This window comes from Protopterus annectens, chromosome 12.part0 (assembly GCF_019279795.1).
Source record: "Protopterus annectens isolate FY-2018-M chromosome 12.part0, PAN1.0, whole genome shotgun sequence".
NCBI lineage: Eukaryota > Metazoa > Chordata > Ceratodontiformes > Protopteridae > Protopterus > Protopterus annectens.
This window is the reverse complement of record NC_056746.1, coordinates 87903674-87923852: the sequence shown is the minus strand read 5'-3', so window position 1 is coordinate 87923852 and position 20179 is coordinate 87903674. Positions and strand designations below refer to the sequence as shown.

The window sequence follows — 20179 nt, the reverse complement described above, 5'->3', positions numbered from 1 at the left end:
TGAAGTTGATTTGTATCTTGTATCTCGTATGTGGAGCTTTTCTCCCTGGGCCTCCGCTGAAAAAGGACCTGTGTCCACTCAGACTTTCCTGGTTATCAAATGTAAAATAAAATACATAAATAAATAAATAATAAACGAGACTTAGTTTGTTCTGCCAAAGTCTTTGTTTTTCTACCAAAAAAAAAAAAATAATAATAATCTTTGTTAAAATTAGGGCTTGTATGCATCTGGCAAATTCACGCCAATCCAGAATACATGCATTAGATGCTATTCCCATAAGCTTTTTCCTGAATTACTGTACATAAATATCAAATAGAGGGGAGATTACATTCAGACACTTGATAGTGGCTACTGCAGATACTTGTGTTCTGACAACTGCACAGTGGGTTGTATTTCTTCTCTGCTAGTAAGTACCATTTACATTCACAGAACTTGAAACTCCAAAGGTCAAACAAACCTAAACTCAGAATCATTTCTTACATATCTTATGCCTTCCTACAATAAGGTTGTTCTGCTGGACATCTGTTTTCTGTTTCAGATAACATTATACACTTTCTGAGCTGATACTTTTCAAAAATGTGCTGGTGACGTTTTGATTGACACATTTGATATAACTGACATGTGCTTTGTGCTGTTTTCTGCACTGTTAAACACGGGACTAAAACAGCCATATGTGCTGTTTATCACCTGGGAATACTCTTTAAACTTATTTTGTCGCAGTTCATTATGCTGAGGTTATAATTACTCCACAGTCTGTTTATTTAAACACTCGTAGTTGCTGCTATCTGCAGAGTGCAACATGGTTAAATTAGTTATACTGCATACCTCAGGAGTCTGTGACTTTTCACGTTGATGAGTCCTACTACTTAACTTCAAACTGTCACTTACTGTAGAATATTAGAGGAGTTACAAAGTTGTATTCATTTAATGTGTTCGACAAAACCTCGGCTGTCAAACGTGGTCTTTTGCTTCCTTACTAATTTGCAATGTTGGGAAATATTTTATGATTATTTATGTTAATCAATCACTGATCATATCACAGTAAGTATTATACTGAACACCTTCCTACTGCAAACCCTACCTTCTGGTACACCTAGCCCTGAATCAAGGTTACCCTCTCATGTACCTCATCTTACTTTTTGCCACAACTGTAGGCAAATTGAATTAATATTGTGTTGATCTAATGATAAAACTTTTATTTTTTTTTTCTGAACTAACACCCTCCTACAAATCCATAGTTACTTCCCTACTAACATGCCCTCCCTCCCTATACAAACACCCATGATACTCAGGATCCAGATGGTTTGGGATACGCAGCTATGCTTGTAAGGGCATTTGTGGTCATTAGCCTATAACATCCTATGAACGTATGTCACTTCCCTACCTATCCTTAATAGTTTCATGTCTAGTTCTTCTTGAATTTCCATGGACTTTTCATCACTTCCTTCAAATGAATCTTTACTGGTTTAGAGTTATGACACTGAAACATCACTATCACTGGAATCAGCTGCATTGTGACATGGCACCTGTTCTCACTGTCATTGAAATCAGTTGCAGTGGAACATGACACCTGTTCTCACTGTCACTGGAATCAGCTGCAGTGAGACATGGCACCTGTTTTCACTGTCACTGGAATCAGCTGCAGTGTGACATGGCACCTGTTCTCAATGGAATCAGCTACAGTGGGACATGGCACCTGTTCTCACTATCATTGAAATCAGGTGCAGTGGAACATGTCACCTGTTTTCACTGTCACTAGAATGAGCTCCAGTGTGACATGTCACCTGTTCTCACTGTCACTGGAATCAGCTGCAGTGAGACATGGAACCTGTTCACATTGTCACTGGAATCAGTTGCAGTGTGACATGGCACCTGTTCTCACTGGAATCAGCTGCAGTGGGACATGGCACCTGTTCTCACTGTCACTGGAATCAGCTGCAGTGGGACATGGCACCTGTTCTCACTGTCACTGGAATCAGCTGCATTGTGAAGTGTCACCTGTTCTACTAGTATGCAGTGTGAACAGCATTTCTTGCTCTTTTCTCCACAGGTGTGTCAAGCAGCTGCCACAAAGTCTCACATGAAGCTGTTGGTGTCATAACCTCATCACATTTCTTTTTCAGCGCCTTACATTCTAATTGTGTCTTGTCTCTATCTCACATACCTGATTTTTAGGACTCCATGAACTCCCTTCTCAAGTTAAATGCATCCGTTTTCCATTATATTTCTCCTCTGCCACTTAGACTGTACTTGCTATTGTGCAGTGTAGCAACTAATCAGCTGTTTTGTTTTTAAATTAACCTTAATTGTCTCAGCCACCTGTTCCCTCTCTGTGGTGTTTTGCATACACTTAGCACTCTTACCTTCTGTTGTAGCTCACAGAGACCTCAACTCTTGCTTCTTAGTGGTAATGCTCAGTCACTTAAGTATGTAGTAAACAACAAAATGAACCTGCTTTTTATGTCATACTGTTCCCTTCTATCGACAGGGCTTGCTTAATCTATTTTCCGTACCTAATTCTTACTGTTCTTCTTTTGACGTCTTACTTTTCCTTTCCACACACATTTATTTGCACTCCTCTGACAAACGGTCTCCCTGTTAAGAAGGCAGCTTATTTGGGATCACCCTATACAAATGCGATCACAAATGAGCAAAACTTGCAAAAGCATTTTTATAAGAGGGACAAGTCTCACCTGAATCTCCAGTGTAGGGGGCTGCACCCCAGTACCCCCACTATATATATATATATATATATATATATATATATATAAATAAATAAATATATATATATATATATATATATATATATATATATATATATATATATATATATAGTAAATTCTAAGCTCCCACCAACATGGGGAAAGGAGAAATTCCCACTTTTCCTGTAATCCATTTTTCTGAGACGAAACTGACCAGTTGCACACTAGTTATTGTACAAACAAGTGTTGATCACTAGTACATTGACTACAGTCTTGGTTCCCTGACAAACTATGGGGTTCTCCTTCTCTTTTTCCCTGCCTCTTTTTTTATCTTATCGCTTTGATTGATTATGTCTGTTGTAATGTCAAACTAATGTACCAAAACTACTACAGAACTCCTGTCAGTTTCCCCTCTACATTTACTTCTCTCTCCTTTGTTTCCTTCTCAGCATCGTACTGTAGTCCATTCATTTTTCTCCTGTTGGAGTAGTGTCTGCTGCCACCCTTTCTACCTTCCCTTAATGTAATGACAACATATCGTTTCTGTGGACTAGTGTCTGCTACCACCCTTTCTACCTTCCCTTAATGTAACGACAACATATCGTTTCTGTGGAGTAGTGTCTGCTGCCACCCTTTCTACCTTCCCTTAATATAATGACAACATATCGTTTCTGTGGAGTAATGTCTGCTGCCACCCTTTCTACCTTCCCTTAATATAATGGCAACATATCGTTTCTGTGGAGTAGTGTCTGCTGCCACCCTTTCTACCTTCCCTTAATGTAACGACAACATATCGTTTCTGTGGAGTAGTGTCTGCTGCCACCCTTTCTACCTTCCCGTAATGTAACATATAATTTCTGTACTCCCAGGAGACATTACTTCTGGCAGTAGAAATGTCAAGAAGAAGATCAGTGTGGCAGTCTGGGCAATGCAGTATGAGGGTGCAGCTTCTTTAAAGTTAAAATTAATAAAAAAAGGAGTACCTGTAAACAATGTGCCTGATGTAAAAATGAAGAAAATGTATAAAAACTTACAAAACTGCTTCATGGAATGTCAATTATCACTCGTCTGCCTGCATAGTGACAGCCAAAGTCTAGCTGCTATTTGTACTTGAACTGGTTCACTATTAAAGGAATAGATGTTTTATATTAAAGTCAGTGAAGCCATGAGAAACCAATCAAAAAACCTGGCAGGAAGCTGAAGCCAGAGTTTAGCAGTTAAGCCTGCACATCTTCACTAGTAATAATGAGGAATCAGAGAGCATTTATACTTCTTTTTCTATAACCCAGTCGTTAGTCCATGCATTGGACCTTCTGGACCAATCAGCATTCAGGTTTTTAGATGCTAGACATCCACATTGTTTAATTGGTAGGTGGAGTCATTCCTAGAGCTGCAGGAGGCACTTTGTAATACATCGTCTCTCTGCTCTGTTCAGTTTGTTTTCTGGTGGAGGTTCAGATCCCTGATTCTGGTATGTGTGGGACTATTTCATTTGTGATTTCTGGTAGCTCAGTGTTTTTAAATATTTCACCTTCTTAGTCAGAAACCTTTGAAGTGTTTCCAGTTGTTTGATGTCTTAGTAGGTTGCACTCCAAATGATGCATTACTTTACAATGATTAGCTTAGTCAGTGTTGAATACAAGGGGACAATGCCACATGTAAACGTGGATGATGTTCCCTTTCCTACAAGTTGTGCTAAAATAGAATGAATCCCTGACTATTATTGTTGTATTGTGCTTGAAAGATAGGACAGGGTCCATAGCAACATTTTCTTTTTTTGAAGTGGGGTGTTGTTTGTGTGATAAGTTGGGGAGGAGTAGTTGTCTCCCAAATGTGACAATATTGTACTTTTTAATTTGAGCATGTTTCCGGAGTATCGGATATTGACTAGCGTAGTGTCCCAGAGAAGGATCTGATGATGACTCCCAGTTTGGAGTCATTAGTAAACATTGTCAGCCAGAGGTCTTCTCTAGTGGTCTGGAGGTCTTAAAAGTATATATCAAACAGGAGGGCTCCAAGAACAGATCCCTGAGGGATACCACTGGTTACTTTCATCCTCTTAGATGAGGCACCTGCCACCTTAACCACGTGGATTCTGTCTTTCAGCCAGTTGGCTATCCGTTTAACCACTCAGGGGTTTATATACAGTGTCTTAAGCTTAAAGTGATACTCGCAAATGGGAAAGTGTTAGCTTTAGCCAAGTCAAGGTACGCCATGTGAATGGAATGACAGTTGTCCACAACTTGAATTATCTTTTCAAAGAGGTTAACCAGAGTCATTAGACAGCATCCACCCTTGCTAAAACCAGTCTGCTGTGGGTTCATTATGATGAGTTTCTTACTGTCATACTTAATCAAGTCCATTGCCTTGCAAATGATACTTTTTAGGCTGATGGGTCTATAATTCCCAGGAACAGTGATGGGGCAGCATCACCACCGTTGTGAGTGATAGTAGCGTACATGCCCTGCATATGTACACTGCACCACTGTACAGCCAGTCAACAAACCTTATCACTCCACCATTAGTGAAACTCAGAAATGAATCCTAATGTGGGTCTGGGGAAGGGATGCAAGTCCAGCTCTCTAAACACATATTGTGGAGCAGGTATTTTGATTTCAACATTGTACATTCACTGTTATGACTTTCACTGCATCAGTTTTCAGTAAGTTGACATGGGCCGTGTGTGTGTGTGTGTGTGTGTGTGTGTGTGTGTGTGTGTGTGTGTGTGTGTGTGTGTGTGTGTGTGTGTGTGTGTGTGTGTTGTGTGTTGTGTGTGTGTGTTTTCTTTGGGAGGACAATACATCCATCTGCAGCAAATATTTATATCTTTCACAAACAGAGTTTGTAGTGCTGAGTTATAGTGCATTCCCTGTGAGTGTAACGCAGTTACTACACTGCCTGAGTGTACTACAAGTTATGAGGAATTGTAAACATTATATTTACCCTTTATGAACATCAGTAAATGTTTTTAAAAACATGCAGTTTTGTACTCATTTTTGTGTTTCATATATAATGGTCTTTCTTTTTCTCTGCTATGTACTTGTGTAGCTACAGACCCTTTATCTACGTATTTGTATAGGTATAGTCGTAGGACTTCTGTCATGCACAATATCAAAATCTTTTCAAAATGTCTGACACAGAGGGTAAAGCCTTAAATACAGTATGGGTGATCGCAGACTGATTATTGGCTCAGATACCTGTATGAGGAGGACAAAAGTGAGCAATGCTGCTGGCTCACCTGTCTTGGGGGTAAGGAGGTAGTTCGGGTGAAACTCAGCAGTTGTACTAGGTGTTACACTCAGATGTATTGGTGCCCACTGAGCCTGTACTGTCCAAGTGTATTCGCAGTGCAATCTAAGGGGACATCAGCATCCAGATGCATGCTTCCCCTTGGAAGACAGCAGTACTGCAACTTAGAAAAGCTGGTGAGGGGAAGGGGGAACACCCAGAGGAGATGGTAGGCTGTCACTCAGAACCAGCAAGTTGACCTGCTTCCTACCACCCAACTCTTGCTTGAGGATGGGGAGCTGATTGGAATTCCCAGAATGTAGTGAATGGGGTGTAGAGCTCTTGCCTGCTCTGGGAATGTCTGGTTCCCAGCCCCCCTCCCAGAATTCATAAGCCTATTGGATGTAGGCAGAGGAGCCCATCCAGTGAGGTCAAGCAAGGAGAAAAAAATATGTTGAGACTGTATTTATCCGTGACTGTCATCATGAACAGTTTTGAAGAATGAATGGTATATGATCAAACTGTGCACATTTTTATAGTCCTCTCTCCACAACAGTTAACATCATCCCATGGTTATTTTTACTCCCCAAAACATTACCTAGACGTTAGTTAACACCCAGAATCCCTTCAGTGCCTTTTAATTTGTTTGCTTCCATTTTTTCCTGCCTTTTTTTGTCACATTGTTTGAGGAAGTAATCCGTCTCAGCCTTTGTAATCTAGGCTAGACATTCTATTCTGTATGGCTCTTTGACAACTATACCCTTAACACATTTCCTTTATCCACTGTGTATTTCTTTCCCTATAGAATGATCCCCATACTTATGTAGATTAAGAAAGCATGATTTAGTAGTTTCTTCCCCATGGTGGCATTTCTCTTCTCGTCAACTTCCTCAACACATACTATGCTGTAGTTAAATGAACTCTCATGATACTTTCTTTAGGAATTAATCTCCACTGCGCTTACATATTTTGCCAGACACATTTGAGAGTTTCTTGCCAAGCAGAGCACACACAAAGAGATTCATGTAGCTATTGCTTGTTATTTCATAGACAATGGCATCATAAAGCTATTCAGGCTAAAAAGTCACAGCTTTTTGCTGTGTAACATAATTTACAAATGTATTCTTTCTCCGCCTTTGCGCCATAAAGCTGTTGAGCCTTATGTAATCTGAAGATGAAGAATCCTGATAATCACAGACATCAACTTCCCTAATTAGCAGAGCTTTGCAGGACTGGAAATATAATAATCTGTCTGACTCTGGGAAGGAAAGTGGGACAAAGACAGGACCTGAAACTTACTGAATTCCATTTTTTAGAAATGCTACACTGCCTGCTAGCCCATGCTCCATATTTGCATTAAGATATTTCTGTATGTTTCTGCAAGTACCTTTTACAAATCGTTATAACACATATGTAGGAAACAAATATGTAAGAGTCACTGCAAATCAGCTGCTAACTTTTACTGTGGATTTTCAGAATTAACAGCATTTCTTACTAGTTCCATTCTGAGTGAATGGAATTATGATCTGACAGGACAGACTAAAGTAATTGTGTCAGCTGTGTCCTCACAATGCATTGTAGGCCAAAGTAGCAGAGCAAGAAAAAAGATCACATCAGGATGTCAGCTCCCACAAGGGAATTCAGGTTTAGCAAAATAATAATAATATTTTTTTTATTATTTTTATTGTATTTATTTTACTTTGTTATATGTAAGAGAGGGCTGGCCTGCAAAACCTTTTCAGTTGCATCCAGGGCCACAAGCCATTTGCAACTAGTACATTAATAATGAAGCAAAATATTTCTATCAATTTTAAAGAAATATACTTGGAGTTGTCAAAATAAAGATATAAAACAATCAAAGTTCAATATAAAATCTGGACATGACATAAAGGCAAAATGCATAGTTATGTAACATTAAATGAGAAAGAACAGTGGAAGTATTTGGTTGATGTAGAGGTTTAAACAATAATTAATTCACGAGCATAGATTTTATTGGAATTTTTTGTGGGTCAGCTACAAAGAGTGGAAGATAACATAAGGCTATCCGTTGTCATTGAAACGATACTTGGGAAGCTTGTATGGGTGGGATTTTTAGCAGCTTATGGAACTGAGGTAGGTGGTCTATCTTAATTAAGGAGGGTGTGCCAAAATGAAGGGGAAACTTTTGCAAAATGAGTTTTTGCCCAGGGTTTATTAATAGGAGGGTCTTTGTAGAATACCTTTATAGCTTCTAAGAATATATTCGATTGAGTGGATGTGAAGTGTTAGAATGGAGGGAGGAGTTGAGTAGTTTAAAGGTTAGAGGATTAATTAGAAAGGAGACTTCTTCTTTGATGGAGAATAAGTTAGATTTTATGCCACATTGATGCTGTTTCCATTGAACTAGATGTAAAAATCTTAGAGTTCTGTTCTCTATTTTCTGAAGAGGTGAGGAGTTTTGATTTGTGCTGAAAACAGAGCTGTGGAGACTGTATAATAATCTGCGAATGAATATTTTGAGATCTATGGCTCTCCAGGCATCTGGAGTGAGAAGAGTTGAGAATTTGCAAACTGTTTTAAGTTGTTGGAGAAACTTTTGTTTTGGCATTGTATCTCAGTATGAGGATAGAAGGAGAGAGTACGGTCAATATGTATGCCTAGACAGTGCTGTTGTGCGATAGTGGATGTGATATTACCTCAAGGGTCATAAATGTTTAATGGGTTAGTAGGTACTTTGGAGAGTTTTTTGGGTAGTAGAGAGAAGCACAGTGTTAGATTTTTTGACATTGATTTGCAGTTTGTTATGAGAAAGCCAGTTCTGTAAGCTAGTAAATTCAGACTGCAGAGATGGTTACAAACTGGGGAGCTGTTTTTGTGGGATGAGTAAAATTATGTCATCAGCATAAAATAGAAGATTAGACTTTGGTAGGTCAGTGGGAAGATCATTAATAAAGGGGAAAAAAAGAAGGGGTCTGAGACCTGATCCTTGGGGTATACCTGTGGTAGATGAATTAGATCCAAATGTATCTATAAATCTTCTGTGAGATAAATAGATTTTGAATTAGGAGCATACTTCATTAGAGAAACTTTAATATGAATGTGTTTTGTAAGAGCAGATTATGACTGACATTAACAAAAGCTTTGGTAATGTCAAGGAAGATAGCACCTGTGTAAGGCCATGCTCCATATTTGCATTAATATTTAAGAGGTAGAACATAGCTGTAATAGCACTGTAGTTATTCCTGTAAACTTAGTTAAAATATCTAACTATCTCGTTGCATACAGGTTTGAATTGTGCAGAACTCCATGACAATGTAAAATAGATGCATTTTTCCAGTTTCTGTCCATAATGGTCCTTTAATATTAGTTACCATCTAAAGTTTTATATCTTGAGGGAGTCTTACTTAGGTCAAGTAAGTATACCTATTAACAGATACAGTGATACAACAAATCTTCAGTTTTGCTTTTCTCATTCATTGTTTTTTTTAAGTTCATTTTTGTTTGTTACCACTTTCTTTTGGGACTTTTGTTATCATTTAGTTGTTTTAGATACAGTGAAACCATTTTCCAAGGAGTTAGTTTTTGGAGAAAATCTTTGTGTCAAGAACAGGGATGAGTTAGTTATGCCACAGCATTAGATAAACAGATTGTTAAGTATTCTCACTTTTGTTCAGCGAAGTGTTGCTTTTATGTATAATTGAAGGACAGTCTGAAAAAACAAAACTGGTTGTTGTAAACTTTACCATTGTTTTGAAGTGACAGCATTGTAGAGCCGATTAATACCAGGTCTATTACATTGCATGACAGAGTTGACATCTCAGGAAGAGTATGGAGGAAGGTTCATAGGTTGGTACTAGGCTATCGACCCTAGGGCATATACAAGCCTAGCCATAACAATTCCCTGGCTATTTCTTCCCACAATATTTACTTCTCTGGACCCCTGTCTAGCAGGGTGACTGACTTGATCCCCGGGGTGAATTTCCTATCTCCCATCCAATCGTCAAGGTTCCTTTTGAAGAGGGCCAAAGAGGTGCTCTGCTTGGCATGTATGGGCAGTCTATTCCAGAGTCTGGGGAGTCTCTGGGTCAGGAACCTATCCCTCAAGCATGTTTTGTTCATTGTGATGACAAGGTTTAGATCTCTGGAGTATGTGGCTCTGAGGGATTGGGATTTCTTTAAGTGTAGCATGTCCAGCAGCTCTGGGTTTGACATGGCCTTGTATGTTAAGCAGAGATCGCCTCTGAGAGGACGATATGCGACAGAGTATAGCTGGAGTTTTTTTATACGGTCAGCATAGGGCATCTGCTTTAGGCCTGTGATTCTTTTAGCGAGGTATTTCTGCTGCCTTTCCAGTTGTTGCAGATGAAGGTGAAGGTCTGGCAATTGTTTAAGGACTACAGGCTTGGCTATTTCAGGAATATATTATATTTTAACTCTCTTGCTTTGAATATGTTTTAAGTGTATAAAGTAAAGAGTTAGAAAAAAATAACAGGGTTATTCAGTGAATAAAACAAATAAGGTGACAGCTTCTAGAAGCTCTGCAGTCACTGAGTCACAGCATTATTTAAATGGAGAATAACTCCTTATATATAAGATGAGTCATTACAAGGGGACATAACCTGCACTGTCGGAGAAAGACAAAACTGTGAAAAACAAACAGACATAAATATGGCAGCCCCATGGCAGCCTTTTGGGGTAAAAGAAAGTCAAATATAATATGAAACAGGGTGATTCTGATGCATTAGTTCAATAGAGCTTATGAACATTGAAGGAAACAACATATTTTAAAGTTTCAGTATGGAATTTTCCTTTTGTGTTAGTTATGCAGTATGGTTTATTGTAAAAACAGGAAGTGCTTTTAGTGAGTCTCACTTGTTTTCAAAGTACATAAACTCGTACATTGGCATTATGCTGTACACAGTGTCTCTTTTACTGACATATTTCATTTCTCTGCTGGAATTCAAAATATTTGACAAAATCTGTAAATTTAATGTCATTAACATTCTTAAAACAAAAGCATCTCAAATAACAAAAATATTTGTTTGTGACTGGAAAGGCTGTACTTTTAGATGCAGGAGAAGCTAGTTCTACAGCTTGATATAATCAAATATTCACCCATGGACAAAAGGCCATAGAAATCAACATTAAGTACTGACTTAGGCTAATTGGTAGATCTTACATTTGATGGGTTTTAATGTTTTACTCTGTGCATTGGTTTAGTCTGAATTTTCTGCCTTTGGGAGGTGCATGCGTACTTAAGTGTAAGCGCAACATTCCAGTCAAGTAATATACAGCCTGCAATGCAGAGCTTACCAGGTTCTTAATGTTGCTATTAAGTAGTCTTTCTCCTCCCAAGATGGACAAGTTCACATCAGACATTCACTGCCATCCTCACCTGCACAGTCCTTTCTACCACATGTCCCCTTAATAGAACATGGGTCATATGGGCATATTAAAGGCTTTATCTTTCTGCAGAACACAGCATGGGTGGCCACTGGTGTTAGTTTAACTTACCATAAAGCAATTATTTGACTTATTTGTGTAAGCCAGGGATATGACCTCGGTGTATCCACTGTTGAGTGGCAGAGCTGTAGAGCAGTTGGTAATGTTGCTTCACAATGCTTTGTCCTCTCTTGTTTGATTCCCAGTTTGACGAGAGGGTGGGGGCTGTCATCACTGCTACCAATGTTATAGGGCAATGACATCACTGCCAAAGATGTGACACCCAGATGCCAGGATACCACCCACTGTGACCTCAAGATGGCTGGCACTGATGTAGTTTGAATCTGACCACTGCCAAACCAACGATGAAATAATAGCAAGATGGTGTACATATGTCTATTTCAAGATTAATTCACAAAAAATGCAACCTGACCCTACAGCACAATGACAATATGCACTACTGTCCTTGGTGTGGGCTTCCAATATCCATACCCAGACTGAACGGCACACAAGCTACTTACAAAACTGAGTCTTTGGCCAAGCAACCCCAGGCTCTTGTCTCACCACTCTACCTGTGAACTAACATCTTCCAGTGGCCCCTTTGTCCATAATAACTGCCTTTCAAACAAAATATTATTTACACTCACAGACAGAGGCACACATACACACAAAGTACCCAGGGATGAATGACAGAATTCCCCAATTCCCCACAGCATTCTTCCTGACATTGTAGTACTACCACCACTCTGGAACAGTCCAGGGACTTCCAGTTACCTGCTGCCCTTAAATGAATCCAAATATGAAATTATATATGGTAATATTTTTTGCTGGTAGTACACCTAAGCAGTCTAATGGGAGATGTGCCACACAGCTTATTAACCACTTAGCCACTTTTCAGATAAACAACAATGCATCAAATACACACACACACACACACACACACACACACACACACACATATATATATATATATATATATATATATATATATATATATATATATATATATGGTTATAGATATAGATATAAAATAAATAATGGATGTCGGCCATAACAACTTAAAGGTTAATTTATTAGTCTCACTAGACTAGTGGCCTCTTTTCAAGGGAGACCTGAGGTGGTATTTATATTACTAGGGGAAACTTAGCCATGTCACCTAAGGGACTTCCCTACTATTTTTAGTAGGTGCTGTGGGTTCATTGACATTAACCCGAGCTACCACCAACTGAAGCAGATGGTACCCAGGTTTAAAGTCTCATCTGAAGGATGACACACTCAGGAATGCAATGTCCCCCTCATGCTACAACGCAGTGTCAATAATCCATCTACCTGATGTGGGAACAGAAAGCGCAGCCTTCTGCATCGAAAGTGATTGTGCGATCTTTTGCAGTATAAATACAGATAAAAAATTTGTGTAGGTTGGCAAACATGCAGAAATAAAATAAAAGAGAATAACAATACCTGTGGTCTAGATACCCAAGTTCCCTGGCTATCAGTTACTATAGAACTACTGTCCCTAAATGTCATAAGTTAGATAAACTAACAACTAATACTAACAGATGGGTCCACCACAAACAAGACAACATGAACTCTGTTCTAGCATAGCATAACACATTTACAAATAATACTTTTTTCAACCCCCCCAGTGGCCATCCCCTGACATCATTTTCCTGATACTGGAGAAAAAAAGTTTTTAAAACCAGTTTGTTTACTCAGTATGGCAACATTTCTTCAGGAACAAAATAACAACCACATTTTCAAGTCTGCTTCCTTCTTTTGACTCCACTTCTGTGTCATAGTGATATGAATGCCATTGAATTAATCTGAGATTACAGCAATTACATTGCAAAGAGACTTCCTGGCCATTCATTGTTACATTCTTAATAGAAGACAGTAAGTCAGGAGATCCAGCACAATCTTTATCATTCCCTGTTTTTTATATTCAGAATTTTACATTCCCTGTTTTTTATATTCAGAAATACAAAAGTCACACATTCCTAAGCCATGAGAGCAATACACTGATTATACATGAACAAGAGAAATGAGAGAAGAGAAAGAAAAATAAGTAGATTACATTTTTAACTCATTTACCTTAGTCTGGCAATATTCCTGGCATCACTCCCATATGGTGTGCTGTCTATATGGAGTTCACATGTTCCTACTGTAGGGGGGGGTCAGCTTGCTGTTATGTCTCAACTATGCTCAGTGCTCAAACTGAGCAAGTGTGTGTGTGTGTGTGTGTGTGTGTGTGTGTGTGTGTGTGTGTGTGTGTGTGTGTGTGTGTGTGTGTGTGTGTGTGTGTCTTGCATGAACTGGTGTCTTGTTCAGTATTGTCTTCTGCCTAATGCCCACTTGCTCCTGAAATAGGCTCTGCCTCCCTTTGATTTACAATATGATAAAGGAGGTGGTAAAATAAACACATTTATAAATGATTCCCTAGTGATTGTGTAGATGTCGGTAAAACAAGATAATGTATATAAACTTTATGTTAAACTTTAGTTGTCATCTATACTGATGTCCAAGAAAGGTGTATCATTTTTGAAGCTGTCATGAATTGGATCAATTGAAATTATGATAAAATAAATGTATTTCCTAACCTTTGTCCATAATGAATTATTGCCTGAAAATGTTTAATAGTAAGAGTCATGACAACCCTACAATGACCAGGAGAAATAATACAATGAGATGTTATACATAACATATTAGTTACTGATCCCAGGCCATCGGACCAGACAATATCCCTGGATGTGTTCTACATGAACTACAAAGTGAAATGGCACCACATCTGTGTGCCCTGTTCAATCACAGCCTCACCTCAGGCCTTGTCCCTACTGAATGCAGCAGTGCTACAGTCATCCCTCTCCATAAAGGGGGAGTGACTACAGACTCTGGGAATTATCGCCCCATTAGCCTGACAAGTCTGATATGTAAGGCTATGGAGTGCATCATCATGGACACAAGGATATAGGGAATCTTTAAACTCTAGATCCCATACAGTTTGGTTTTGTGAAAGGTAGATCATGCCTGCTCAACCTAGTTGACTTCTTTGAGTCTGTCATCAGAGGTGTGGATGAGGGCAAGGCAGTTCATACAGTCTACCTCAATCTGGCCAAGGTCTTTGATACCATTCCCCACTCAGGAATTATTGATAAACTCACCAAACTAGGCATCAACCCCTATATCACTAGGTGGGTTGCAAATTGGCTCAAAGATAGAACCCGCAGTGTGAAAGTAACGGACTCCAAGTCAGACTGCCGACAAGTCAAGAGTGGAGTCTCACAGGGATCGGTCCTGGGTCCTCTCCTGTTTGGTATCTACTTCTCAGCAGTCCAGACCAACACAGAGGGACTCTGGCTGACCAAGTTGTCAGACAACTGCAAGCTGGGAGCCAGTATTAACTCCCCAAGTGATGTAGACATCCTACAGAAAGGCCTCACTGAGACCAATGACTGGTGTCGAAACCATGGCCTTAAGCTTAATGCCAAAAAATGTGTCGTCATCCCCTTTGGGAAAAACTCAGTTCCCACTAATTACCACATCGATGGGAGCCCACTGAACACTGAAGGTGTTATAAGAGATCTGGGGACACAGGTTGACAGCAACCTCTCCTTCAACCACCACATTGTCACTGTGGTCAGAAAGTTCTTCTATGTGGCACATCTCATTACCAAGGGTTTTGCATTCAGGAAGAAAGAGGTCATCATTCTCTACTCTTCCCTCATTAGGCCAGTCATCGAGTATAATGCCTTATTTGGCATGTACCTCACTAGACACATGCAACAGCTGGAAAGGCCACAAAAGTATCTCACAAAGAGGATCCTAGGCCTTAAACAGATGTCCTACATGGACAGACTGAAAAAAACTCCAGCTGTCTGTCTCATATCGTCTATTAAGAGGCGATCTCTGCTTGACTTACAAAGCCATGTCTGACCCAGCTCTGTTAGGAATGCTACATCTAAAGAAATCCAAATCCCTCCACACCACATGCTTCAGAGACCTCAACCTCATTACCACAATCAACAGAACATGCTGGAGGGACAGGTTCTTAACCCAGAGACTGCCCATGCTCTGGAATAGACTTACCATACATGTCAAGCAGAGCACCTCACTGACCCTCTTCAAGAGAAATCTTGATGAGTGGATGGGAAATAGAAAGTTCACCTCGGGGATCACTGCAGCGGCTCTACTTGTTGGAGGCACTGGGAACTAACGTTGGGCGGCACAATGCAGGGGCACTTCTATGGGCTAGGGCCATTAGCCTAGTACACACCTATGAACCAATTTCTTGTTTTTGTCCTTTTTTTCTCTGCTGCCTGGTGATCACTGTCTCCCTTCCATATTACCCCAGGGTCCAGGGGCTTCCTCATCCATACAACCATCGTAGTTGAGCCATACATGCTTTTACACATGGAACTATCTCCAGTGTATACTGTACATGCTGCTTAGTGATTACAATTATGTGTCCTTTTTTTGTTTTGCTTGTGCACCCAGAATCCACTAGGATCCAGGTGTACAGTAGATCAATAGATCCTGCTGCCTCTCTACCCAGGTGGGTTAACTGCTGTCAGCCACTCACTCTCACCCTCACTGACTGGTTTCTCCAGTGACTGAGTAACTGACTGATCCCAGGCCATCTGGGCTGCAGTAAGGGACTTATCCCTCTGTACCATTATCTACCCATCTCTTTAACATTTAAAGTTATCTTAAAGTATCTTAAAGTACTGCCTTCAGAAGCTTAGATCATTTTAGTTGTTAACCTTCACTGATAATACTCGTAAGTCTGGTTTAACAATAGTATTTAACATTTATATTTCATCTACAATATCTCAGTGCGATGGGGAGAAGGTGGACTAAATGAGAGCTTGCTGTTCTGCAAATTTCTGACAAAAATCTCAAGTGACTCTGTATTCGAGTAGCTTTATTGTTAGCAATTAGCAAATTGAAAAATCTGGTTTTATTCTAGAAAGCAGACATCGATCTTTAAATGAAGAGCTCTGAGATGTAATACTTATGAAAGATACGAGCAAACGAAAACTACAAACCTGCACACATTAGACCCAGCAGAAGCACACTTCTCTCAAATTCTGCATAAATTAAGCCAGAGCAACAGCAAAGTGCCAGGCAAAATAGTAACCCCGGAAATCTGTACACCAGGAAGTAACCTGAATGTACTCCTACCAAACAGAATGACTGAATCAAATGTTAAAAAGGTAGCCATCTTATAATACCCATGAAATAATTCAAAATACAGGCTGTAGTATCTGAAGGCATGTCTGTTTAAGAAGATGAATTTGCAATTCACTAAACAGTAGAAAGACAAACAGATAATCACACTGATAGCTTATTGACTGGTGGGTGGAGCATCTGAGATTTTAGTAGAATGTTTCAGGCAAATGTTTATAATGCATGCAACAACCACAAGTTGCAGGCCTGCACAAGTGGCATAGGTCATGCATGCAACAGCCACTGGATGCAGACCTGCACCAGTGGCATAGGGGGATAAAACCCTGACTATTGCTCAAGTGATACGAGTTTGATTAAAGGTGTGGATGCTTGATAATACCGGTAGGGAGGATGTCAGTCCTTATCCTGGAGATGGGGAGCTTGCTAAATTGTCTTTCACTGAGCTCTGAAGGAGGTTGGAACTGAGAAACAATGCTGGGCTGGGGGTGGGTGGTGGGGTAGAAGCTGGCACCAGGCAGTCATAGCCAACTATGGGCACAGGGGTGAAGAATGTGCTCAGGCCGCTTCTAATCTAATCTACACATCAACACACTGTACAGGGTAATTATGGCTAAGAAAAGTACCAGACCTCCTCAGGATGAGGGCACCATTCCTAGGAGCTTAACCCTCACCTCCTGGTGTGACAGAAAACAAACTAGTGAAGCCAGTTCCATTGACCTGGAATGACTTGGTCAGTTAAATGGTGGAGGGAGGCATCAACTGTTGTACCCATTGAATAAGATGACTAACGATACAGACTGATGAATAACAAATCAAAGTTTCATACCAAATTGAAGTTTATTACCAAACCTAAGCCACAGTTGGTACAATGAAATCTAAGGCTAACAAACAAAATAAATTAATTAACAAATTAAATGAGTATGTTTAATAAAACAACCTTAACAGACTAGTAGCATTAGGTTGACTCAAAATAAGATCAATAAATGGGGTAAAGTCATACAAATACAAAGATTTTTCATTAAAACTGGTTCTTTAAGTTGCATGTTAAAATGTTCTTATAAACCAGTAGCAGCATGCAAACTACTATTCTGAACACTGTTAAGCAATGAACATATGCTGGACTAAAACTCAACATCAGTAAGAGTTACACTCCTAAACCAAACCACAATCCTAAACCATTCACTTTGAATCAAACTACAGCGCAATGTAAATCGAGATCTCTGGCATAGAAAGATGGCACAAATCTGATTAGCAGTGTGGGAAATGGAAAGGCCGGATGAATGAGGATAGCGAGTGGGCAAACCATGTTCAATCACTCATCCCAGGTTGAGGATTTAATTCACTTCCCACTAAAGGAATGGCACCTGTAGAAGATAATTTAGATTTGTGTACTCCATGTTCAAAGGGCGGATGTGGGGGCCCAGAAATACAAATGTACATACTTTAACCAAGCATACTAAGTGTGTATAAGCAAGCACACATCCATAGATTCATATACTGTTACTAGGCTAATGACCTGGAGAGCCGTTCTAAGCCTAGACAAGTTTTACCGAAAGGATAATAATGACCTTCATCCAAATAGGACATTGAGGACCAGGCAGTTATAAGCTACCTCTGTCCATAAGGGACATGGGTGCCAGGCCTGATGTGAATTTCCTATTCCCCGTCCATTTTTGTAGGTTATGCTTAAATTAGGTAACAGACAAAGTCAGCTTCACATGGATGGAAAGCCTGTTCCATAGCAGGGGCAGTCTCTGGGACACATATCTGTCTCTCCAGCATGTTCTGTTTAAGTCACAGACAAAATTCATGTCCCTAGACATTGTATTTCTGGTACTCTTTGACTTATGCATAAGTAGGGGATTCATAAGTGTGGGGTTTGCAGATGCTTATAAGCCAGGCATAGATCACCCCTCCTATTTGGGCTTGTTATAGTAAGCACTGTGGTGTCCCTTATGTCAGTAGTGTATAGATGTGTAGAAATTTGTAGAAATCTTTAGATCTATGCAGTAGCAGCCATGACTCCTTGTTCTTGCAGTAGGCATGAATGGCGAGTAGGGGGTTGATGGTCAAACAGAGGGTAGTAACCAAAAGCAAAAGATGCAAAAACAATGTACATAATATTTTGTTCTGACAAAACAATCCATAATATGCCTAAATGTAATATAAATAAACTAACAAAAAGGCAGTCACAAAAAAATGCCACCCTATATCCCTATTTGACAAACTGAGACTTCCCAACTATAAATCTGACTGTAACTGAATTTGTATTTGTTGTTTGACCATTTGAGTTTCAATTGTTATATTTTAAAAACTCTCTGCACCCTGTTAGCATCAGAAAAAAAACTTTTACAAGACACAAATACATGGTGACATTTGCCTTCACTTCTCATTTGCAGCAACTGAAATATGTTACATCTAATTTAAACTTGATTTGATCATTTTAACTTCTGATGATTTCTTTTCCAGCATTTATTGAAAATCGGCCATTTAGCCATTTAGTTGTAACATGTTTATTATTTATTTAAGTATTCATATATTTTATCCTTCTTTTACAGGTCCTTCAAAACAAAGACTGATTTACTTCTGCATTGACATATGTTTTCCAAACAACATTTGTGTTTCTGTCTGTTTCTATTATCTCCCGGATTAAGAGTCTGCCAAAAATAGAGATGTATCCATGTGTTGTGTAATAATTTTTACTTGAATTTACATTTTGTATTTTATTAATTTAAGACTAGAAACATGAATGCTTAAGATAAATGTGTTGTCGTAATTGTTTTTCTTGTAAGAGGTAGCTATGTTAAGTGGTTCATCCCCTTAACTACAAAAGAAATTGTGAATCGCAGGTTTGATTCTCAAGACGGATGTGCCATGTGACTTTAACTGCTGCCTTGGCTCAGTTTCAGAACCACAAGCTGTACCATTTAATAGAAGGACACCACTGTCACAAAGCTTTTGTAACTCGTATGAGACATCCATATTAAAACAACTAGTGGGGAAAAGTTTAAATTCAGCTATTTTTTTTTTTTTCATTTATTTCATTTGAAATATTTTATATACATTCAACGGAAAGCAAAGGTCTATATTCAGTACCAGATTAAATGGCCTTTTCTTGTTTCTGTATCTTAATTTACTAGATTTGTTACTGATTCTTTCATTATTGTTAGGATTTATAAGTAAGTGCATTTCTGAAAATGTTTTGAATATATTTTAAGCAGCTTGGAACTGTAATGTAAAGTCACTGTTTCTTTCACAGAAGCTTAATTTTCAAAATGAACTGATTTATTGTAATAGCTTATGTCTGAAAAATGCTAATACAAATAAAACTAAATCCTTATATTTGTTCAAATTTTAGTTAATAGTTGGAATTTTAATTCTCAAAACATTGATTTTGAATAATGTAGCAGTATCATGGAAGAGTGCAGTAGTTTGAATCTTTGACATCTTGACAACAAAACAACGGTTAATGTTATTTATACTGCCTGTTATCTTTAAGGCATGGGTTCGATCCTATCTTCTGGATGATGCTTGAATGCTGGATTAACTCTTGAGTGCATCTGCTCCTTCCCATTTCACAAAGATGTACTGCTTTGCTTGATTGACTACTGAAACAAATTATTTTCAGGTTTGAAGTACAAAAA

The 20179-nt window shown here is 39.0% G+C and overlaps 1 protein-coding gene across 3 annotated transcripts in view; it reads left to right on the top strand.

The window, feature by feature from the left end:
- Positions 1-19892, top strand: part of BRICD5 (BRICHOS domain containing 5) — a 174556-nt gene extending 154664 nt beyond the window's left edge. For all 3 annotated transcript variants that reach the window (XM_044089101.1, XM_044089100.1, XM_044089099.1), the window contains one exon: positions 19094-19892. In XM_044089101.1, coding sequence (XP_043945036.1) covers positions 19094-19188 — 95 coding nt within the window. In that variant the 3' untranslated portion in view covers positions 19189-19892. The remainder of the gene's footprint in view (positions 1-19093) is intronic.
- The last annotated feature ends 287 nt before the right edge of the window (positions 19893-20179 follow it).